Source organism: Desmodus rotundus, chromosome 7 (assembly GCF_022682495.2).
Source record: "Desmodus rotundus isolate HL8 chromosome 7, HLdesRot8A.1, whole genome shotgun sequence".
Classification (NCBI taxonomy): Eukaryota; Metazoa; Chordata; class Mammalia; order Chiroptera; family Phyllostomidae; genus Desmodus; species Desmodus rotundus.
The window spans coordinates 103,834,186-103,851,385 of record NC_071393.1 but is presented as its reverse complement, the minus strand read 5'-3'; the positions used below and the strand labels follow the sequence as shown (position 1 = coordinate 103,851,385).

General features: G+C 41.9%; 1 protein-coding gene across 1 annotated transcript in view; it reads left to right on the top strand.

Moving 5' to 3' along the window:
* Positions 1-3,390, top strand: part of SLC35F4 (solute carrier family 35 member F4) — a 151,630-nt gene extending 148,240 nt beyond the window's left edge. Inside the window, exons 7-8 of the mRNA XM_024567879.3 lie at positions 821-910; positions 2,935-3,390. Coding sequence (XP_024423647.1) covers positions 821-910; positions 2,935-3,176 — 332 coding nt within the window. The 3' untranslated portion in view covers positions 3,177-3,390. The remainder of the gene's footprint in view (positions 1-820; positions 911-2,934) is intronic.
* The last annotated feature ends 13,810 nt before the right edge of the window (positions 3,391-17,200 follow it).

Genomic DNA, 17,200 nt, shown 5'->3' with positions numbered 1-17,200 from the left:
ATCCGAAACACAATCTGAAGCAGCACAGCAATTCTTGAAGAAAAACATGCTCTTATTTTCTTCCCCCATAGGCACTGAGTCATCATTTTACACTTTGGCCTAGGCCCTAAGGGGAGGACTTAAGCAAGACAGGAAACACTTCAACTAATTGTTGGTCCTTCGAATTCTACATTTGAAGACCAAAAATATGTGGTTATGACCTGTCATGACCTCTGCTAAGTTAAGTAGAAATCACTAGTAATGTTTCCATAAGATCAATCATCCTAGTGAAAAGTGCCTGGACAATTTCCTGACCCAAACCAATCTAACTGGGGATGATCGTAGCCAGAATTTCACTGTCTGTGGCCCCATCTGCATACACATGATCTCCAGTTGCTGCAAAGTAGCCCTTCTCTAACATGCAGCCCCAGACACATCTAATACGTGCCTCTGAGGAAGCCTGCTAGGCTGGGTGCCACCCACGCTGGCTGGACCAGGTTCCCCACCAACGGCATGGTTTCCACACCCCACCGGGTGTGGTATCCCAGCACAGCGAACTGATGATCCCACCTCTTTGTGTTTGCCCCGAGCACCCTTTGTCAGCCAGCGGGCAGGGGCTCAGGCAGCCAGAGTGGCAGAGGAGACAAACAAGAAGACTACTTCAGGTGAGATACGCATACATCCGTCTCCAAAACTAGAGAATTAACTGACCAAAGGTGCCGACAGTTCAAGAGGCATGTTTAGCACAGACACTGATCATTTTATGTTGAGAAGGAAAGCACCCAGTGTAGCGATTCCCATTTATCCTCCAATAGCCTCAGTATCCTCCTTTACTTTACAGTGTTCAACATCCTGGTGAATGTCGGCGTGGTGCTGACGTACCCAATCCTAATCTCCATTGGGACGCTGCTCAGTGTTCCTGGAAACGCAGGTACTGGTACAATTTGACACGTGCACAGTAAGTCTCCTGCTCGAGTTTGTTTTGTGCCCTGAGTTGCTTCTTTGCGCAGCTGTGAATTATGTCCCTTGCCTGCCTGGGAAGATGTTTCTAAATATCATGAAGGTGTCATCAACGGAGTAACTATGCAACAGATTTAAAATTTGCAGCTATAAACACTGTTTTTACTTGGTTGTGCTTTTAGAATTAAATACCGAATGTATCATTTGGGTTTCATGTCATCTCCCTGACAACTTAATTTTGTGGTATTTTTAGAGGAAATCCTATGGAAGCAAAAGGCATCCCAGCATACGACTCTCACGTAAACGTCACTAATGAAAGTGTGGGAGATGTATGGGGTGCTGGCTCCCCATCAGACCAACCCTGGGGAGCTGCAGAAGCTTCTCTCAGAGGGCACAGCAGATAGCTCTCTGGAGTAGAGATAGGAAAAAAGCAATTTGATTCACTCCAGTGACAAAAGGAGAAGTTGTCTTTCCAGGATATTCTAATAAAACCTGTTGGTGGAACAAGTAATGGAAGTGGGTTATCTGGATGACTGCACAGTCCTAACTTTAAAACGCTGTGATTCCATTCCATCTTTCTTTGCCTCAGGACAATCAGAAAGTGTTTATTGAGCACTTACTATGGGATCAGGACTATAGAAAAGACAGGGAAAAATGATATTATTGTTCCCTTAAGAGGCTTATGCCTGCATTTGGAAAATGAGACCACTATACATTAAATGACTTAGAACTCTTCGAAGTAATTTATTATTAAATGCCAAATTGAGGGACAGACTCCCAAGACTATAAGATATTCAGAGGAAAGGAATATTAGGGCAGAGTGGCATTGTCAAGGAAGTTTCTTCATTCATCCATGGATTCATTCATTCAACAAGTAGTTTCTGAGCACTTAATGTATGTCTGAGCTGTGATAACCCTGGTGAGAGATCCTGAGCAAGGCACAGTCCCTGCTTTCAGGACCATGTACCATCAGAGGGAGACAACAGAGAACTGCTTTGATAGAGGTACGAACTAAATGCTCTGAGAGCTCATAGGAGGGGCAACCAAGAAGTCTCCCTGCAAGAAGCCCAAATGGAGAGATCTACTGGAGGGTTTAGCTGGATGAAATGAGCTTGAGGAGGGAAGGGCATTCCATGTAAAAAGAATAGCATGTGTGTGACCAACAATTCCACTATTAGGTATATATCCCCCAAATTGAAAACAGGGGCTCAAAAATATCATTGTACATGAATGCAAGTAGCAATGTGTCAAGGTGGAAACACATAAATATCCATCAACATGTGAATGGATAAACAAATTTTGATCCATAAAATGGGATATTATTCAGCTATAAAAAGGGGGAAAGTATGAATACATGCTACAACCTAGATGAACTTCGAAAACATCTTGCTAAGTGAAAGAAGCCAGACACAAAAGATCACATATAGCGTGACTCCATTTATGCGAAACGTCCAGAATAGGTAAATCTATAGAAACAAACAGTAGATCAGCGGTTGCCAGAGGTTAGGAGGTAGGGGTTGGGGGCTACTTAATGGATGAGAGGTTTTATTTTAAAGTGATGGAGATGTTTTGGAAGCAGAGAGAGGTGACAGTTGTACAACATGATGAATGTACTAAAGGCCACTAAGTTCACTTTAAAATGGTTAATTTTGTGTTATATGATTTTTACCTCAATCAAAAATTTTTTTAAAGAATGGCATGTGCAATGACCTAAATATTAACAGGCTTGGCTCTGGAGGAATGGAGAGGAAAAGTCCTAAGAATTAATTAAATTAGATCACAGGGGCCATAAGGGATAAGTATGATTTAGAGATAAGGAATGAAAGGCATATGAAGGGAACACCACGGACAATGGTTAAAAAAAGGAAAGGTGAGCTTGAAAGAACAAGGAAGACCTTTGGAAATCTCTAGAAGAAGGGCTGACTTGGGTCATTTGTTTTCAGAAAAGCTTAGAAATCGTCATAGATGGTGACTAACCTGATATTTCTTATTTAGCTGTGGATCTCCTGAAGCAGGAGGTGATATTCAATGTCGTGCGCCTGGCTGCTACCATCATCATCTGCATTGGGTTTCTGCTGATGCTATTGCCAGAGGAGTGGGATGAAATTACCCTGAAATTCATCAACAGCCTGAAGGAAAAGAAGAGTGAGGAGCATGTGGATGACCTCACAGATTCCAGTGTGCACCTGAGAAGCAGAAGCAGGGTCAATGGGGCGGTGTCTATACCACTGGCTTAAGGAGAAACACGTTTTGAATGCACGTGTATGTATATTCTGTGAATATAATAAAATTTTCTCACTACCTGTATACGCACACAACATTATTAACTCTGATTTGGATAAGTCATATGTGAAATAATGCCAACAATAAAAGTTTACATTTATATGCGTATCAAGGAACTGGTGTAAATAATCATAATAAAATTTTTTACTAAAACATATTCATTCTTGTTCTATTTCTTCTGGGGTTGGTGGGGAGGGGATTCGTTCCCACTAATTCACAAAATTTCCTGAAAACATGAAATTCTATTAAATTATGGGCTTGTCATTACCTTTTTTGCACCTAGGATTGAGACCTTTTCATTCAGAGAAAGTTGCCCAAGAGGGAAACACATGAAAAGGATACATACTTTTTATATATTTAAGTCCAGTAAGAGCCTTAAATTTGAAAGCTGGAGAGTAATTCAACATATTAACAGAGCACGTTCTTTCTCTACGCAAGACCGACGCTAGAAACTAAGAAGATGTGCAGATGTATTGTAGAAGACCCCATCTGCACTTCCCTGTGCTTAGAGTAGTACAGAGCATAAAAGAGGTTACGAATATCTCCAATAGGAAGAAGACATATGAAATGGCACAGTGGTGACAGAGAGGACATCGGTCACCAGCCACCTCTAAAGCCCTTCACCACCAAGTTTTTTTGCAAGAGTCGTTTATATTTGCTGTCATTTCTTCAACTCCCATTCACCCTTCGATCTACTACAATCCACCTTCTGCCCCCATCATTATCCCAAAAGGTCATTCACCAAGGTCACCAATGACCTCTCTTTTGAAAAACCTATTGACACCATTCAACCCTTACTTGATTGTACTCTCTGCAGCATTTGACATGATGACTACTCCTTTTTTTCCTAAAATAGTCTCCTCTTCTAGATCAAATGTAATCTCCTGGGTCTCCTTCTGCCTCACTGCCTGCTTCTCTGGGGCCCTCTTCTGAGGCTGATCGCATCACCGTGAGTGTTCAGTCCTTGGCTTTCTTAGCATCTCATTACACATTTTCCCATGGGGATCTCACCTCTTCCCATGCTTCAGATGTCATGTAGATGGCGGTGGCTTCACAATCTTTAATCTCCAGCCCTGATTGCTTCCTGAGCTTCAGGTCAGACTATCCAAATGCTTTCTGGAAGCTAACTTGGATGCCTCATTGTTCACTTCAGGTTCAAGAGCAAAGTTTAATTTATCATCTTTCCTCCCCAGACATACTGTATTTTGCCATGTATAATGCGCACTTTTTGCCCAAACTTTTTAGAGAAAAAGAAGGATGCGCATTATACATGGGTATAATGATTACGTGCCGTGGGTATAATAGTCTTGTGCATAATGTGCACAAAACATGGGTGAGCATTATACATGGCGGCGAAATACAGTATTCCTGTCTCTCCCTTGTTCCCTGTGTAGGTTAATGGCACCATCAATCGCTAGCTAACCAAGCCAGAGATCAGCCTTAACTTCTGCTGTCCTCACCCTCCACATCTAAACCATAAGTCCTGCTGCTTCCCTTTCGCAGTATTTTTTGAATCTATACACTTCCCTATGATGTTACCTATTCTAGGCCCGATCATCTTTCCCTGATGAATGAAAGACACTCTTTACATTGCTCTCTCCAACTCCTAGTTTTGCCTCTCTTGTCCCTATAGTGCTCTGTAAAGTGACTTTTCTGATATAAATTTGCTCATTCTACTCCCTTGTGTAAAATACTTTAGTGGCATCTCATTGTCCCCAGAATAAGGCCCAAACAGCTCCACATGTCATTCCTAGTTCACTGAAAGGCCCTGCCCATCAGCCGCCAGAGAAGCACTATCCAACAGGACTTCCTCTGATGATGGAACTATTCCACATCTGCACTGTCCAACACAGTAGCCACAGTGGCCCTGGAGCTCTCCAGGCACAGCTAGAGCGATTCAGGGGCTGCATTTCTAATTTTATTTACTTTGAATTAATTTGAAATTAAATTTATGCAGCTACTCACTACCATATGGGACAACATAGCTCCAGGGTCTCATTCCACCACACCATGCTCTGTGGCCCATGGAAACCCTATGCTTTGGTGACGCTACACTTCTTGCAGTTCCTCAATCAAGACACACTCTCCTGCCCTGGCTGGTATGGCTCAGTGGATTGAGCACCAGCCTGTGAACCAAAGTGTTGCCAGTTCAGTTCCCAGTCAGGGCACATGCCTGGGTTGTGCGGCCAGGTCCCCAGTTTGGGGCCTCATGAGAAGCAACTATACATTGATGTTCCCCTCCCTCTCTTTCTCCCTCCCTTCCCCTCTGTCTAAAAATAAATACCTAAATAAATCTTTTTTTAAAAAAAGACATGCTCTCTTTCTTGTACTCTCTTTTCCTCTCTCATCACTTGAATAACCCTTACCATGCTTCATGACAGAATTTTAGTCTTTTTTTCCCATGAAGCCTTTCCTTATCACCCATGCTGGACAATGTGGCTTTAGAAGCCTCTGTCATCACCAGTGTGGCACTGGCTACCGCCGTGGTAATTGTCAGTCTGCTCATCTGCGTTCCCAGTAGACCATGAGCTCCTTGAAAGCAGGGGCTGTGGGGCATCGATTACAGTGTTCCCAGCACAGTGCCTGTCACTTACAGACATTTAAAGAACAAGTGAGTGGGGGTTTCACACAAATTCTGGTAGATCGGTCTTAGCTGAGGGTAGGCAGGCTCATAGATGAGATTAGTTAAAGACCAAAAGGGTTGAATGTGCCACAGCCTTTGTTGTGTTTCCACAAAATGCCAACTTACTAAATTGATAAAAGGCATTTTCTTCCCTAACAGGCTGGTTGGGGCAGCTCGCAATTGAAGATAATCTGTACTTCCTGGAAAATTTCGTACAAGAAGCCAAGCCTTTCTCGCATCTGTTTTATTATGGTTTTTTTTTTTAAATTCAAATGTCCCCAAAAGCGTAGGTGAGACCATCACAGGGCAAGTAGAGGGGACTCAGGATACCACACCTACTGGCTGGGCATTGTGGCAAATTAAAACTTTAATATTTTTTCATTGCTCTGTCATTTTTTTGAAAAGACAATGCTAGTCCCCTGGCATAGACAGATAACATGATATTAACTAAAAGAAACAATATGACTCACTTTAAGCTTCACAAAATAAATGAAACATATTATTAATAAATATGAGTTAATTCATAATCTAAGTCAAGTTGGTTTTGACTAGTTAAATGTCATATTGGTATAAACATTGCTCTTACTTTGTTTTTAAATTACTATTAAATAGCAGTAATCACTGACTAACCCACTCCAGCATCTTGCCATTACTTAGCACGACATTTAAAATTGTATTTTGACATGTTTAAGAAATGAATTGTTTTGCTCTTTTTAACGATTCATTTTGAAAAATGGAGTCAGGTACCCTGGAAAGCACTAATTCAACTTATGACTGATCACTGTAATTAGCCCAGTCTATATTAAGAAAACACTTCCATTATGGTATTCCTTCACTTATTCATTCAAATATAATATTAAGTTCCACTTCCGGCTCTGAAGTAGGATATTATGTCAGATGATCACCAGCTGGCGTCTGCCTGTCTCTAGAGCAGCACTGTCTGCTAGAACATTCTGTCATCATAGACACATCCTCTCTCTGCCCTGTGAGGAAGGGGTTACGAAGTAGAGGAAATGCTCCCTGCTTCTGGCAACTTTAGCCTTAATAGGTAAGTTGTTACTACAGTAATTAGAACTACAACAACTCAGAAATTTATTCAAATCACTTTGGGAGTGTGAGATACTCCCTTTGATTCAGATAAAGTAATCATAAATGAAGATGATAATACTTCTCCTTGCTACCTCTCACTGTTGTGGTGAGAGTCAGATGGGGTAACGTATTTCAGTCACTAAACAAGTGTGGCTCTGCTGCCCAGGTGCTTACGATGCACCTTCAATGAGTCAAGTTCAGTTGGGGTGGGAGGATACCGACAAAGTCCCTGCCTTCATGGGTGGAGTGCCTTGGAGGTTGCTATTGTTTTGCCTCTTCATCCAAACCTGGTTCCTCCCTGAAGCCCCAGAGGCAATGCTCCAGGGTGACTGAATGAGCCGCACCATTCAGGGAAGAGAACCCCTGGGTCACACACAACCTGACTGCACTTCTGAAAAGTGTGACTTTGCCTGACTGCTAACCTCTCTGTGCCCCTGGACTTCATCATCAGTAAAATGAGGATATTAATACCTATCATTTGAGGCTGTCAGTATATTAAATAAAATCACGTGTAGAAGAGCTTAACACATTGCCAGACAATCTAGAATTATTAAGTACTGTTAGGGTTTCCTCTGTTTACCTTCCTCCAAGTCCTTATCAAGAGCACTTATCCACGGCACTATGCTCAGCAAAGTCACAGAACCTGGTGCAAAGCAGGGAATTTTACCCAAAATAAGCCGGAGAGACAAAAGAAGCCTGGAATGAGAAATGGCTGGAGACAGCAAAACAGGCTCCTCGTCCCCGTTTACCCAGTTCCCTTCAGCACGCTGCACCAGGGCATGCTGGCCCAGCCAGTGGAACTAATTGCCTGTCAAAGAACAGACTGGCGACTCGGGCCTCTGAAATTAAAATCACTTCAGCCACGTTCTGATCGCTTCGCAAACAAATTATAGGCCAATCAATTTTGCTCACTCAGGCTTTGCACGCCTGTTAATTTTATGCAGGCACTTTGTCAGGATGCACTGGAGGACAACCCATTTGGAGAAGGACAATGCAAGGATAGGAGAGTGAACAGTATAACTGCACAAGGGTTGGAATGTTTCTGATATTTAAGTACAAATCCTCTTTCCTATCCATAAACCCTCATCACAAGTACAAAGAACACCTAGTACAGGAGATTCTGGTGGACCTGGCAGGCTAGAACAGAAGTCTCTATTAATTCTAATCCTTTTTCTTTCTTTTTCTCTCCCCACACCCACCACCTGTAGCAGTTGAAGGTGAAGTAAGAACCGAAGAGTGCAGGAGCTAATGGTGTGGGGGTGCTAATGCCAAGAAACCAGGGACAGAAAGAGCAAAGCCTTGTGTTTAAAGCTCTGATAAGCCATGTGCCCCCACATGTATGCCACAAAGCAGTCATTTGTTGTTATCAGCTTTGTCATTGGAGACAGGAACACCAGATCGTTTGGGAGCTGTGGGAACCTTAAGAGCAAGAATTCTAACCTGAGCTCCAGGAATGGGCTTCAATGGTTGTTCTGAAAACCCCTGACAGAGTTTTCAAAATGGTGTGAACTCAGCTGCTTTATTCCAGAGGAATTAATTCAGAGAATTCAGAGGTTCTAAAACCATATTGTTCGATAAGTTAGTCACTAGTCACCTGAAGCTGTTGAAATAGAGTTTGTCCACATTGAGATGTGCTTTGTCAAATGCACCGGACTTGAAGACTTAGTGTGAAGAAAAGAATGTAGGCTATTTCATTAATAGCTTTATAGTCATTACATACTGAAATGGAAATTCTTTAGATATGTTGGTTTAAATGAAAATATTATCAAATTCATTTAACCTGTTTCTTTTTACCCTTTTAATGCAGCTACTAGAAAATTTAAAACTTTCAAATTTGTGTCTGTGGCTCACATTATAGATTGCTTAGCAATCTGGTTTTAATAAGCCCTGCTTGAAATTAGCACATGATCACATGATGTAAGTGATTCCCATGACTGCTGGGCTATAAACAGAAAATGACTTGTTGAAATCATAAATTGAACTGTCATATACATGAAAACTCTCATTAGTAAGGCCAGTGCAATCTTTCTCTAAGAGGCACATCCTTGCCTGGGAAGCTGAGCATTCACGAAAAGGTTGCTTGGTGAGCCTGAAATCAGAGCAAGGAGAGTCAGATGTATGATTCCAACGCTTCCCTTCTGTTTGTGATTTGCATTTCAACTCCCCCCACCCCCACTGCCTTGTGAAGATGAGCTCATCCTTGCTGTACTGTTATTGCAGGTGGTAAAGAGAGGAATCTGGAGAACCAACTGGTAAAACTGCTCCCATCCCAAATCCACTTGCAGAATGTGTTCTACCAAATCCCAAATTGAAATTCCCTTCAGTTAATGATATTAACAAGGGGACATCACCAATGTGCCAACCCTTGATTTATAGATACTGGTTATGACTGAAACAGTCATACATATGTACCCAGAAGTGTCCAGCAGATAGACCCCTTTATGAGCTTATTTTTTTTGCTACACAAGTTCTTTCTTAACATCTTTTCCCTTAAAGGAGAAGCTAACAAGTCTAGAGTTGATCCTTCCCTGATTACTTCCCTTACATATGGATTTTCTTCTTATAATATAATTAGGGGTTCCATTTACTGGGGTAATTCTAAGTGATGCACTGACATGCAGTCTTTGCCAAGACCTCTGCCCTACCTCCAGCCATGTCCTTGGCTGATCCCACTCTGAAAGTACCAACGATGCTGTGCTTATTGGTTATGTGATTTATCCAACACATTCACCAAAATTTCCATCTTGTTTTATTTATTATTTGCATTAACTCATCTTAATGATAAAATGTGTCTAGTTTTCACCTTCTTTCATACAGCCTTCTATAAAATCCAACTTTGGCTTGTAATTTTTAAATGTTACTTATATTTTTATTTTTACGAATCTTGTTTCTGTCAGCTAACACCAGTTTAATTCCCTCCTTCCACATACAAGTTTCCCCTTTCTTTCAATACCCCCCCCTGACCCTGTGTCCCTCACGCACGCTGAACAGACACCGCAGTGTCTCCTGCTTTGAGTTGATCACCTGCTTCTGATTAGTAGGGGTTTTTTTTTCTCTTGGAAATGTTAACATCTTCTATTATATTTGAGCTGGACTCTAAAGCTCTTCCTAACTTTGGCTTTGAAAGAGTACTATGTTCAAGATGCCATTGCTATACCAAGTCTTAAAAATGATGTTAACTTCTAGTTCTCAATTCTCAGTTTTCCAAGAGCCTCTCTGGCACATCTGTATCCCTTCTTTGTCCCTATCTTCTCTCTTTACATCTACAATAATATAAAAGTCCATATTGAGTTCCAGCCAAGATGGAGGTGTAGGTAGAAACCCTTCACTGCCTCACACAATCAAAAGGAGGATAACAACAAAGCTAAAATCAATAAACAACCAGAAGTGCCAGAAAATCAAACTGCATGGAACTCTGACAACCATGGAATTAAAGAAACAGTCAAACAGAACAACCAGACCAGTAAGGTAGCAGACAGAGAGAAACCGAGGTGAGGCAGCAGACCATGGGGCGGGGCTGACTGCGGCCTGGCGACAGGTTGCATGGGAGGGGCTGACTTAAGGGGAAACTGAGAGTCAGAGCTGACTGTTGACTGCAGTGGTTGCTGCGATGGGAGAAGCTCCCAGTCTCACACCAGAGTCCCTTGGAAAATGTGCTAGAGACGAACAGGCAGGCCGCACTGTTCCCTCTCTGGCCCCTCCCCCACAGGCAGCGCCTCAGAGCAGCAAGGAGGGTTACCCTGCCCTGGTGAATTCCTAAGGCCCCGCCCCCTTACAGCTTATCAGGTGCCCCAAATAAAAGAAATATGGCCCAAATGAAAGGACAGAGCAAAACTTCAGAAAGAGAGCTAAGTGATGAGGAGATAGCCAACCTATCTGATGGAGAATGTAAAGCCCTGGTAATCAAAATGCTCACAGAACTGATTGAGCTTGGTCAAAAAATGAAAAAACAAATGAAACATACCCAAACTGAAATAAACCAAAATATTCAGGGAACCAACAGTGACAGGAAGAAAGCCAGGACTCAAATAAAGTTGGAACAAAAGGAAGAAATAAACATCCAACCAGAACAGAATGAAGAAAAAAGAATTCAAAAAAGCGAAGAGACTTACAAACCTCTGGGGCAACCTGAAACGTTCCAGTAGCTGAATTATAGGGGTGCTAGAAGGAGAAACACAACAGCTTTCAACAAATTGAAAGCTTATTTGAACAAATAATGAAGGAAAACTTCCCCATTGTGGCGAAGGAAATAGACTTCCAGGAACTCCAGGAAGCCCAGAGAGTCCCAAAGAAGTTGGACCCAAAGAGGAACACACCAAGGCACATCATCATTAAGTTATCCAAGATCAAAGACAAAGAGAGAATCTTAAAAGAGGCAAGAGAAAAGGAGACAGTTACCTATAAAGGAGTTCCCATGAGACTGTCAGCTGATTTCTCAAAAGAAACCTTACAGGCAAGAAGGGGCTGGAAAGAAGTATTCAAAGTCATGAAAGGCAAGGATCTATATCCAAGATTATTCTATCCAACAAAGCTTTCATTTAGAATGGAAGGGCAGATAAAGTGCTTCCCAGATAGGGTCAACTTAAAACAGTTCATCATCACCAAGCCCTTATTATATGAAAGGTTAAAGGGACTTATCTAAGAAAAGGAAGATCAAAAATATGAACAATAAAATGACAACAAACTCACAACTATCAACAAATGAATCTAAAAAAATAAAAGAAAGAAAAACAATGAAAACAAAAACTAAGCAAACAACTAGAACAGGAACAGAATCAGAGAAATGGACATCATATGGAGTGTTTTCAGTGGGGAGGGGAAGGGACGAATAGTGGGGAAAAGGTACAGGGAAGAAGAAGCATAATTGGTAGGCATTAAATAGACTGGGAGAGGGCAAAAATGGTATAGGAAACAGAGAACTCAAATAACTTATATGTACAACCCATAGACATGAATTAAGGGGGGGCGCAGATGCTGGAGGGCTGGGGAGTGCAGGGTGGAGGGGGAAAAGTTGAGACAACTGTAATAGTATAATCAATAAAATATACTTTAAAAAATAATATAAAAGTCCATGTTCATAATGTTGATCCTCCAGTTCTAAAGTCATGCAGTTGCGCATGTGTGTACTTCTCCAGGGAGGTAGACGGAGATCATTAACTTCACGCTTGTTAAAAAGGTTGGAGCATGAAAGTGAGGGGCCCTGAACTTCAGCTTCATTAACGTCACAGCAAATATACCTTTGTATCTCAGAAAAAATAACAAGACTGTCACAGTGGCCTGCCTGAGATTACACATTAGCTTGTGGTAGATTGCTGGCCTCAACCAGGCTGACTCCTGGTTCACTGTTTTTGTTGGTGTTTTTTTGTTTTGTTTTCACTAGTTAACTTTCTATCTCTTCCTGACCAAGGGCATTAGTTTTTTCATAAAAGTCATAGCATTTCTTTTCTCTTCTCAAATTAGTGAGTCATAGTTGCCATTGGATTTCAAGGCCAGTGCCTACACAAATTGGCAAATTGATAAGCAGGTATCTTTGGCTGCTTCCCTTCTAACCTGTTCTTCTGCTGTTTTTGTTCTTATTTGGATAAAAAAGGAAAACAAGAATTCTGCTATTACAGATAAACCAGGAAAGTTTTGTGCCCAGCAAAGCAACATGTAAATAAAGCACCATTTCCTTCAAACAGCACACCACTAATACAATTAAAATACAGAAAAGTCAAAAATTAAGCTCGAGACCAGAGCATCATTTTAAACTACCCATTTGCGCAATCGTTATTTTTAAAATGTTGCAATTGGTGAAATGATTTTTTTCCTTCAATGTGAATGCCACAACTCATGAAATATTCTAATTTAATTTTACCTCAACTATCTTTTAACCAAGGTACATGGTTAACTGAGGAATCAATGGATCAAATAATAGCTGACTGGCAAAAAAGTGACTCTGAGGTTTGGCAGATAGAAAATGAACTGTTCCATTCTTTCCTCTGTGTGTTAAGTGCCACACGAATTATTCATCATACTGCTGGGAGGTGCAGTGAGTTGATAAATCATAGGAATGGCTCAATGTTAGTTGCTCACGTCCATTAAATCTGACATGCTGTGGTTGATGGTAGAGCCAGAGAGAAGCGAGAGGACTTGATGTCAGAAGCAGTGTGATTAAATCAGAATCTTCCAAATCTATGGCCGTTTTTCTCTGACACATGCCATATCTTTTCCAACTGTAACCCTGCCACTATGCTCTTGATTGTAAAAGGAAGGGCAGGTAAAACCTGAAACAAAATGGTATTACTTTCAGTTGGTGAAGCAAGCACACACAATCCTAGAGACAGCCACTCTGCTTCTGATCCAGTGAAGGATTCTTAACCACGTCAAGGCCTTGTCAAGGTCACATGTGTAGGCTGTTCAGTGTATCTCCTACTACTCTCTGCTTGGTACTGGATTGTGGTCCAGTCTCTTGAGTAGAACCTCCCATCAGAAGATTCCCCTCCATTCCTTCCTCCTCAAAGACCCTATCTCTCCCACTGCTCCCAGGTCCTCCGTCGTTTTCACCCCCCAACCCTTTCCCCTCATCAAGGTCCTGCCTGTTGTGTGTCTTACCTTCACTGTGAGTTATAAGTCATGTTGTGTCTTTGTCTAGTGTCCCTAAATGGATAGAATGGGTAGAGGTCGATTCACATCTGCATCATAGTGAAGGAGAGGAGGGAAGCTCTCAGATAAATGATCTGAGAGACAACGAGCACTTTTCAGTTATAGTGATTAAACCCCAGCCACCTCATCGTCTGCAGTATCTCACTAGAATATCTATCTCCCTTCTAGCATTACAGTATATCCTAAAGGTTCACCTATCTCCATGGCCTTCGTAAGTGACAGCCTCAAGCTGGGGATAAAGAGAGGAGATAAAAATCTCTCTTTCACCTTAACCCCTTCTCCTTTCCCTTCCCTCCACCTCCCTACACTCTTTTTCCTATTCTCTCTCTCTCTCTCTCTCTCTCTCTCTCTGAAACCTCAGTCCCATTTTTAAGGCTTTCCAACTTAATATTCCTTCTACCTTAGTCACACACTCTCAATATCCATTCCCATCCATATTCTCCAGATTCCTGTCTATATATATGGGGAAAAAATCATGCAGTTCTTTATGTGTGTATTGCACCTCCTCATGGGAGTTAATAATTAACTTCGCACTTGTTAAATATGTACTAAAACATTGGAGCATGCGAGTGAGGGGCCCTGAACTTCAGATTCATTAGCATCATAGAAAATCTATCTGTGGGTCTCAGGGGAAAAAAAACAAGATTGTGACTACAGCTGCCTCTTTGGAGGGGAGCATGGAATTTGGAATCAACTTTTCTTGTATCTGGGGGAAAGCGGAAATAAGGGCAACCATGACTACGATAAGAAAAGTATACAAAACTTTCAAGCCAGGAGAGAGAGGATGAAGAAAACCCAGCTGATGTGATCTGTTTAGGTAGAAAAGGAGAATGAATCCACATAGATCATTCACTGGTTCATGCACTTGCTCACTCAGTAGAGTTTTACTGAATATCAGGTAGATGCCAGACAATATGTCCCTGTTCACATTCATAGCAGAATATTCAGGAAATGCCTGTTTCCCTAATCCAGGAAAACTTAGAAATAATTTTCTCCAAGTTTATAAGTCTCTCAGTCCATTTTGTAATCTATTAAGTGAACACTATTTTGAAGAGTTGAACTATTCTATAAGGACATAAACTATTCTGCCTTTCTCCTTCCCAAAACTCTCATTTGTTCCAAGATTTGGCCGTGTAGAATAAACACAAGCCACAGGGATCCGCGCTCAACAGCTGCCATGAGGTGATATGTTTCTTCAACCCAAGAATCTCTGATGGCTTTCTTCTTCTTCGTTTAGTAGGAGGCTTTAAACTCCAAAATCCAAACAATGAGAAACTGATACAGAAACAGAAAATATTTGAAGTGCTTTTTTCCATTTCCTAAACCAATATAACATGAAAAAATTATAGAATTTTGCACCTGACAAGAATACAAGAGATTGTCTTTTCTAACTTCATTTTAGAGATGAAAAAAGTGAGGTTCAGTGAGGTTTGCAGATCACAGAGCCAGTTAGCAGAAGCCAGCCCGCCACCCACTCTCCAACTATTGATCCATGGAGAAAGCAAAGACATCTCACTTAAAGAACACTCCCCAAAAATATCCACTCAGGCTTTCAACTGTTTATTGAGCACCTACTATTTTCTGCTCATTGTTCTAGATGTTAAGCAAGTGAATGACCTGACCCCTATTCTCTAGGAGCCCACAATGCAAGATGAAAGACATATTCTGCAGTGTTCACACAATGTAATATTGTTCACTTGAATTTCCCATTTGCTTTTATTATTTACTTTAATATAACAAGCAAAGTGATTCATGGGAATCTGAAAACAACTTCACTGGCTCAGGGTTTTCCAAGGACACCACATGAAGGCAGCTCTGTACTTAGGAAGAGTCCAGATGATCCCACAGAATCCCAGGAAAATGCTGGCCTCACCTGAGGAACAGCAAATACTCCTCCTTCATGCTCAAGGCCAACCCCACATGCTGCATTGAAAAGTGTGCTGGAAGGGAAACCAAGAGACCGAGGCTGTAGGCCTTTTTTTTAACACTCAAAATATTGACTTTCCCATCTACGAACTGGGCTTTTGAAAAGATGAAAAAAGATAATAAATGAGAAAGCAGAGGTTGGGGGGGTTGTTCTTTGTTTTTTGTTTTATTTAGAGAAATCAATCACCTCCAGGCTCTGGGCCTTATTTTCCTTGCCAGTAAATCGGGGGTGTTAGACAAGACCAAGGATGCAGACATAAATGCCCTCGGGGGCCTGGCAGAAAATAGAAACACGTGAAAAAGGGGCAGCTTTGGTGTAAAACCATAGTTTGTTGGGGTCCGTGGCACAGGGGGCAGTGCAAGCCCATGAGAACACACACATGCACACACACACACCCTGCGATTGAGGAATCAAACTGAGATCTCCTGTAGACACAGTCTCGGTGACCCATAAAAGGCACAGCCTTGAGTTTAAGCAGCACATGAATTTAAGTTGCTGGTGAAGAGGACGCCCACCAGATAACTCCCTCCCCAGAAAGACCAAGTACAGTAGTCCCCCCTTTTCCTCAGGGACATGTTCCAAGACCCCCAGTGGATGCTTGAAACCCCAGATAGTACTATAGCCTAATCAACTTCTTCAGCTCTGCCAGAATGTGGCAGCAGCTTCTTCATAACTGACGCAGCCTCTCCAGCAATTTTTATTTTATTTATTTATTTGTATGTTTTGTTTTAACTTTGAAAGTACAGATACTGCATATTTACAGGACACATCAGTCCTGAATCTGTGTGACCATCCCTGACTTGCAGGAAATGGCTTGATGTCACTCATATAAGGGGACCGCTTGCTAAAGTCTTCATACGGGCTCAGTGCTTTCTGGTGCAGCACGTTGCCATCAACCCGAACACACTTTCTGTTCGTGTCTTCACTCACTCCTTAGAGCCTTTTCCGTCTCAGATAAGCACTCACCACTCACTGTGGCTGTAACATCTGCAGTCTGAGGTGCAACAGCAACACTAGCATGCATTTCTTTTTCCCGTTCCACAATCTCACAAATAGAAGATCCGTTCTTAGCGTAGGTCTTTAGCATCCCCAGCATAAGACTTTTTTTCTTTTCTTATTCAATTGAGAACTTTCACCTTTTCACTTAAAGGAAGCACTTTACATGTTCTCTTTGGCATATCCAAATTGTCACCGTCACCACTGTTGCACTTTGGGGCTGTTACTAAGTAAAATAAAGGTTACTTGAACACAAGCACTGTGACACCAGAAGAGCCCACCCAATAACTGAGGTGGCTGCTAAGTGACGACCAAGTGGGTAGTGTGAACAGTGTGGATGCATTGGACGAAGGGGTGACTCATACCCTGGGCGGGACAGAGCAGGACAGCACGGAGATTTCATCCTGTTACTCAGAAGGGCTTGTAATTTGAAACTTATGAATTGTTTATTTCTGTAATTTTCCAATGTTTTCAGACTGTGGTTGACCACGGGTAACGGGAGATATGGAAAAAGAAACCGCAGATGGGGGAGACTACTTTAACTCGAGTACAAGGGTGTGAAGAGCCAATAAAACTGGGGTGCAGGGAGAGGTAGGGAAATGGTGCGGGGAGGAGCAGAGAGTAAGGGAGCAGAAGGATATTGGGGCTGATGGTGACGGCTTGAAGTAGACAATTGGTAACAGTTAATCCATTCTACC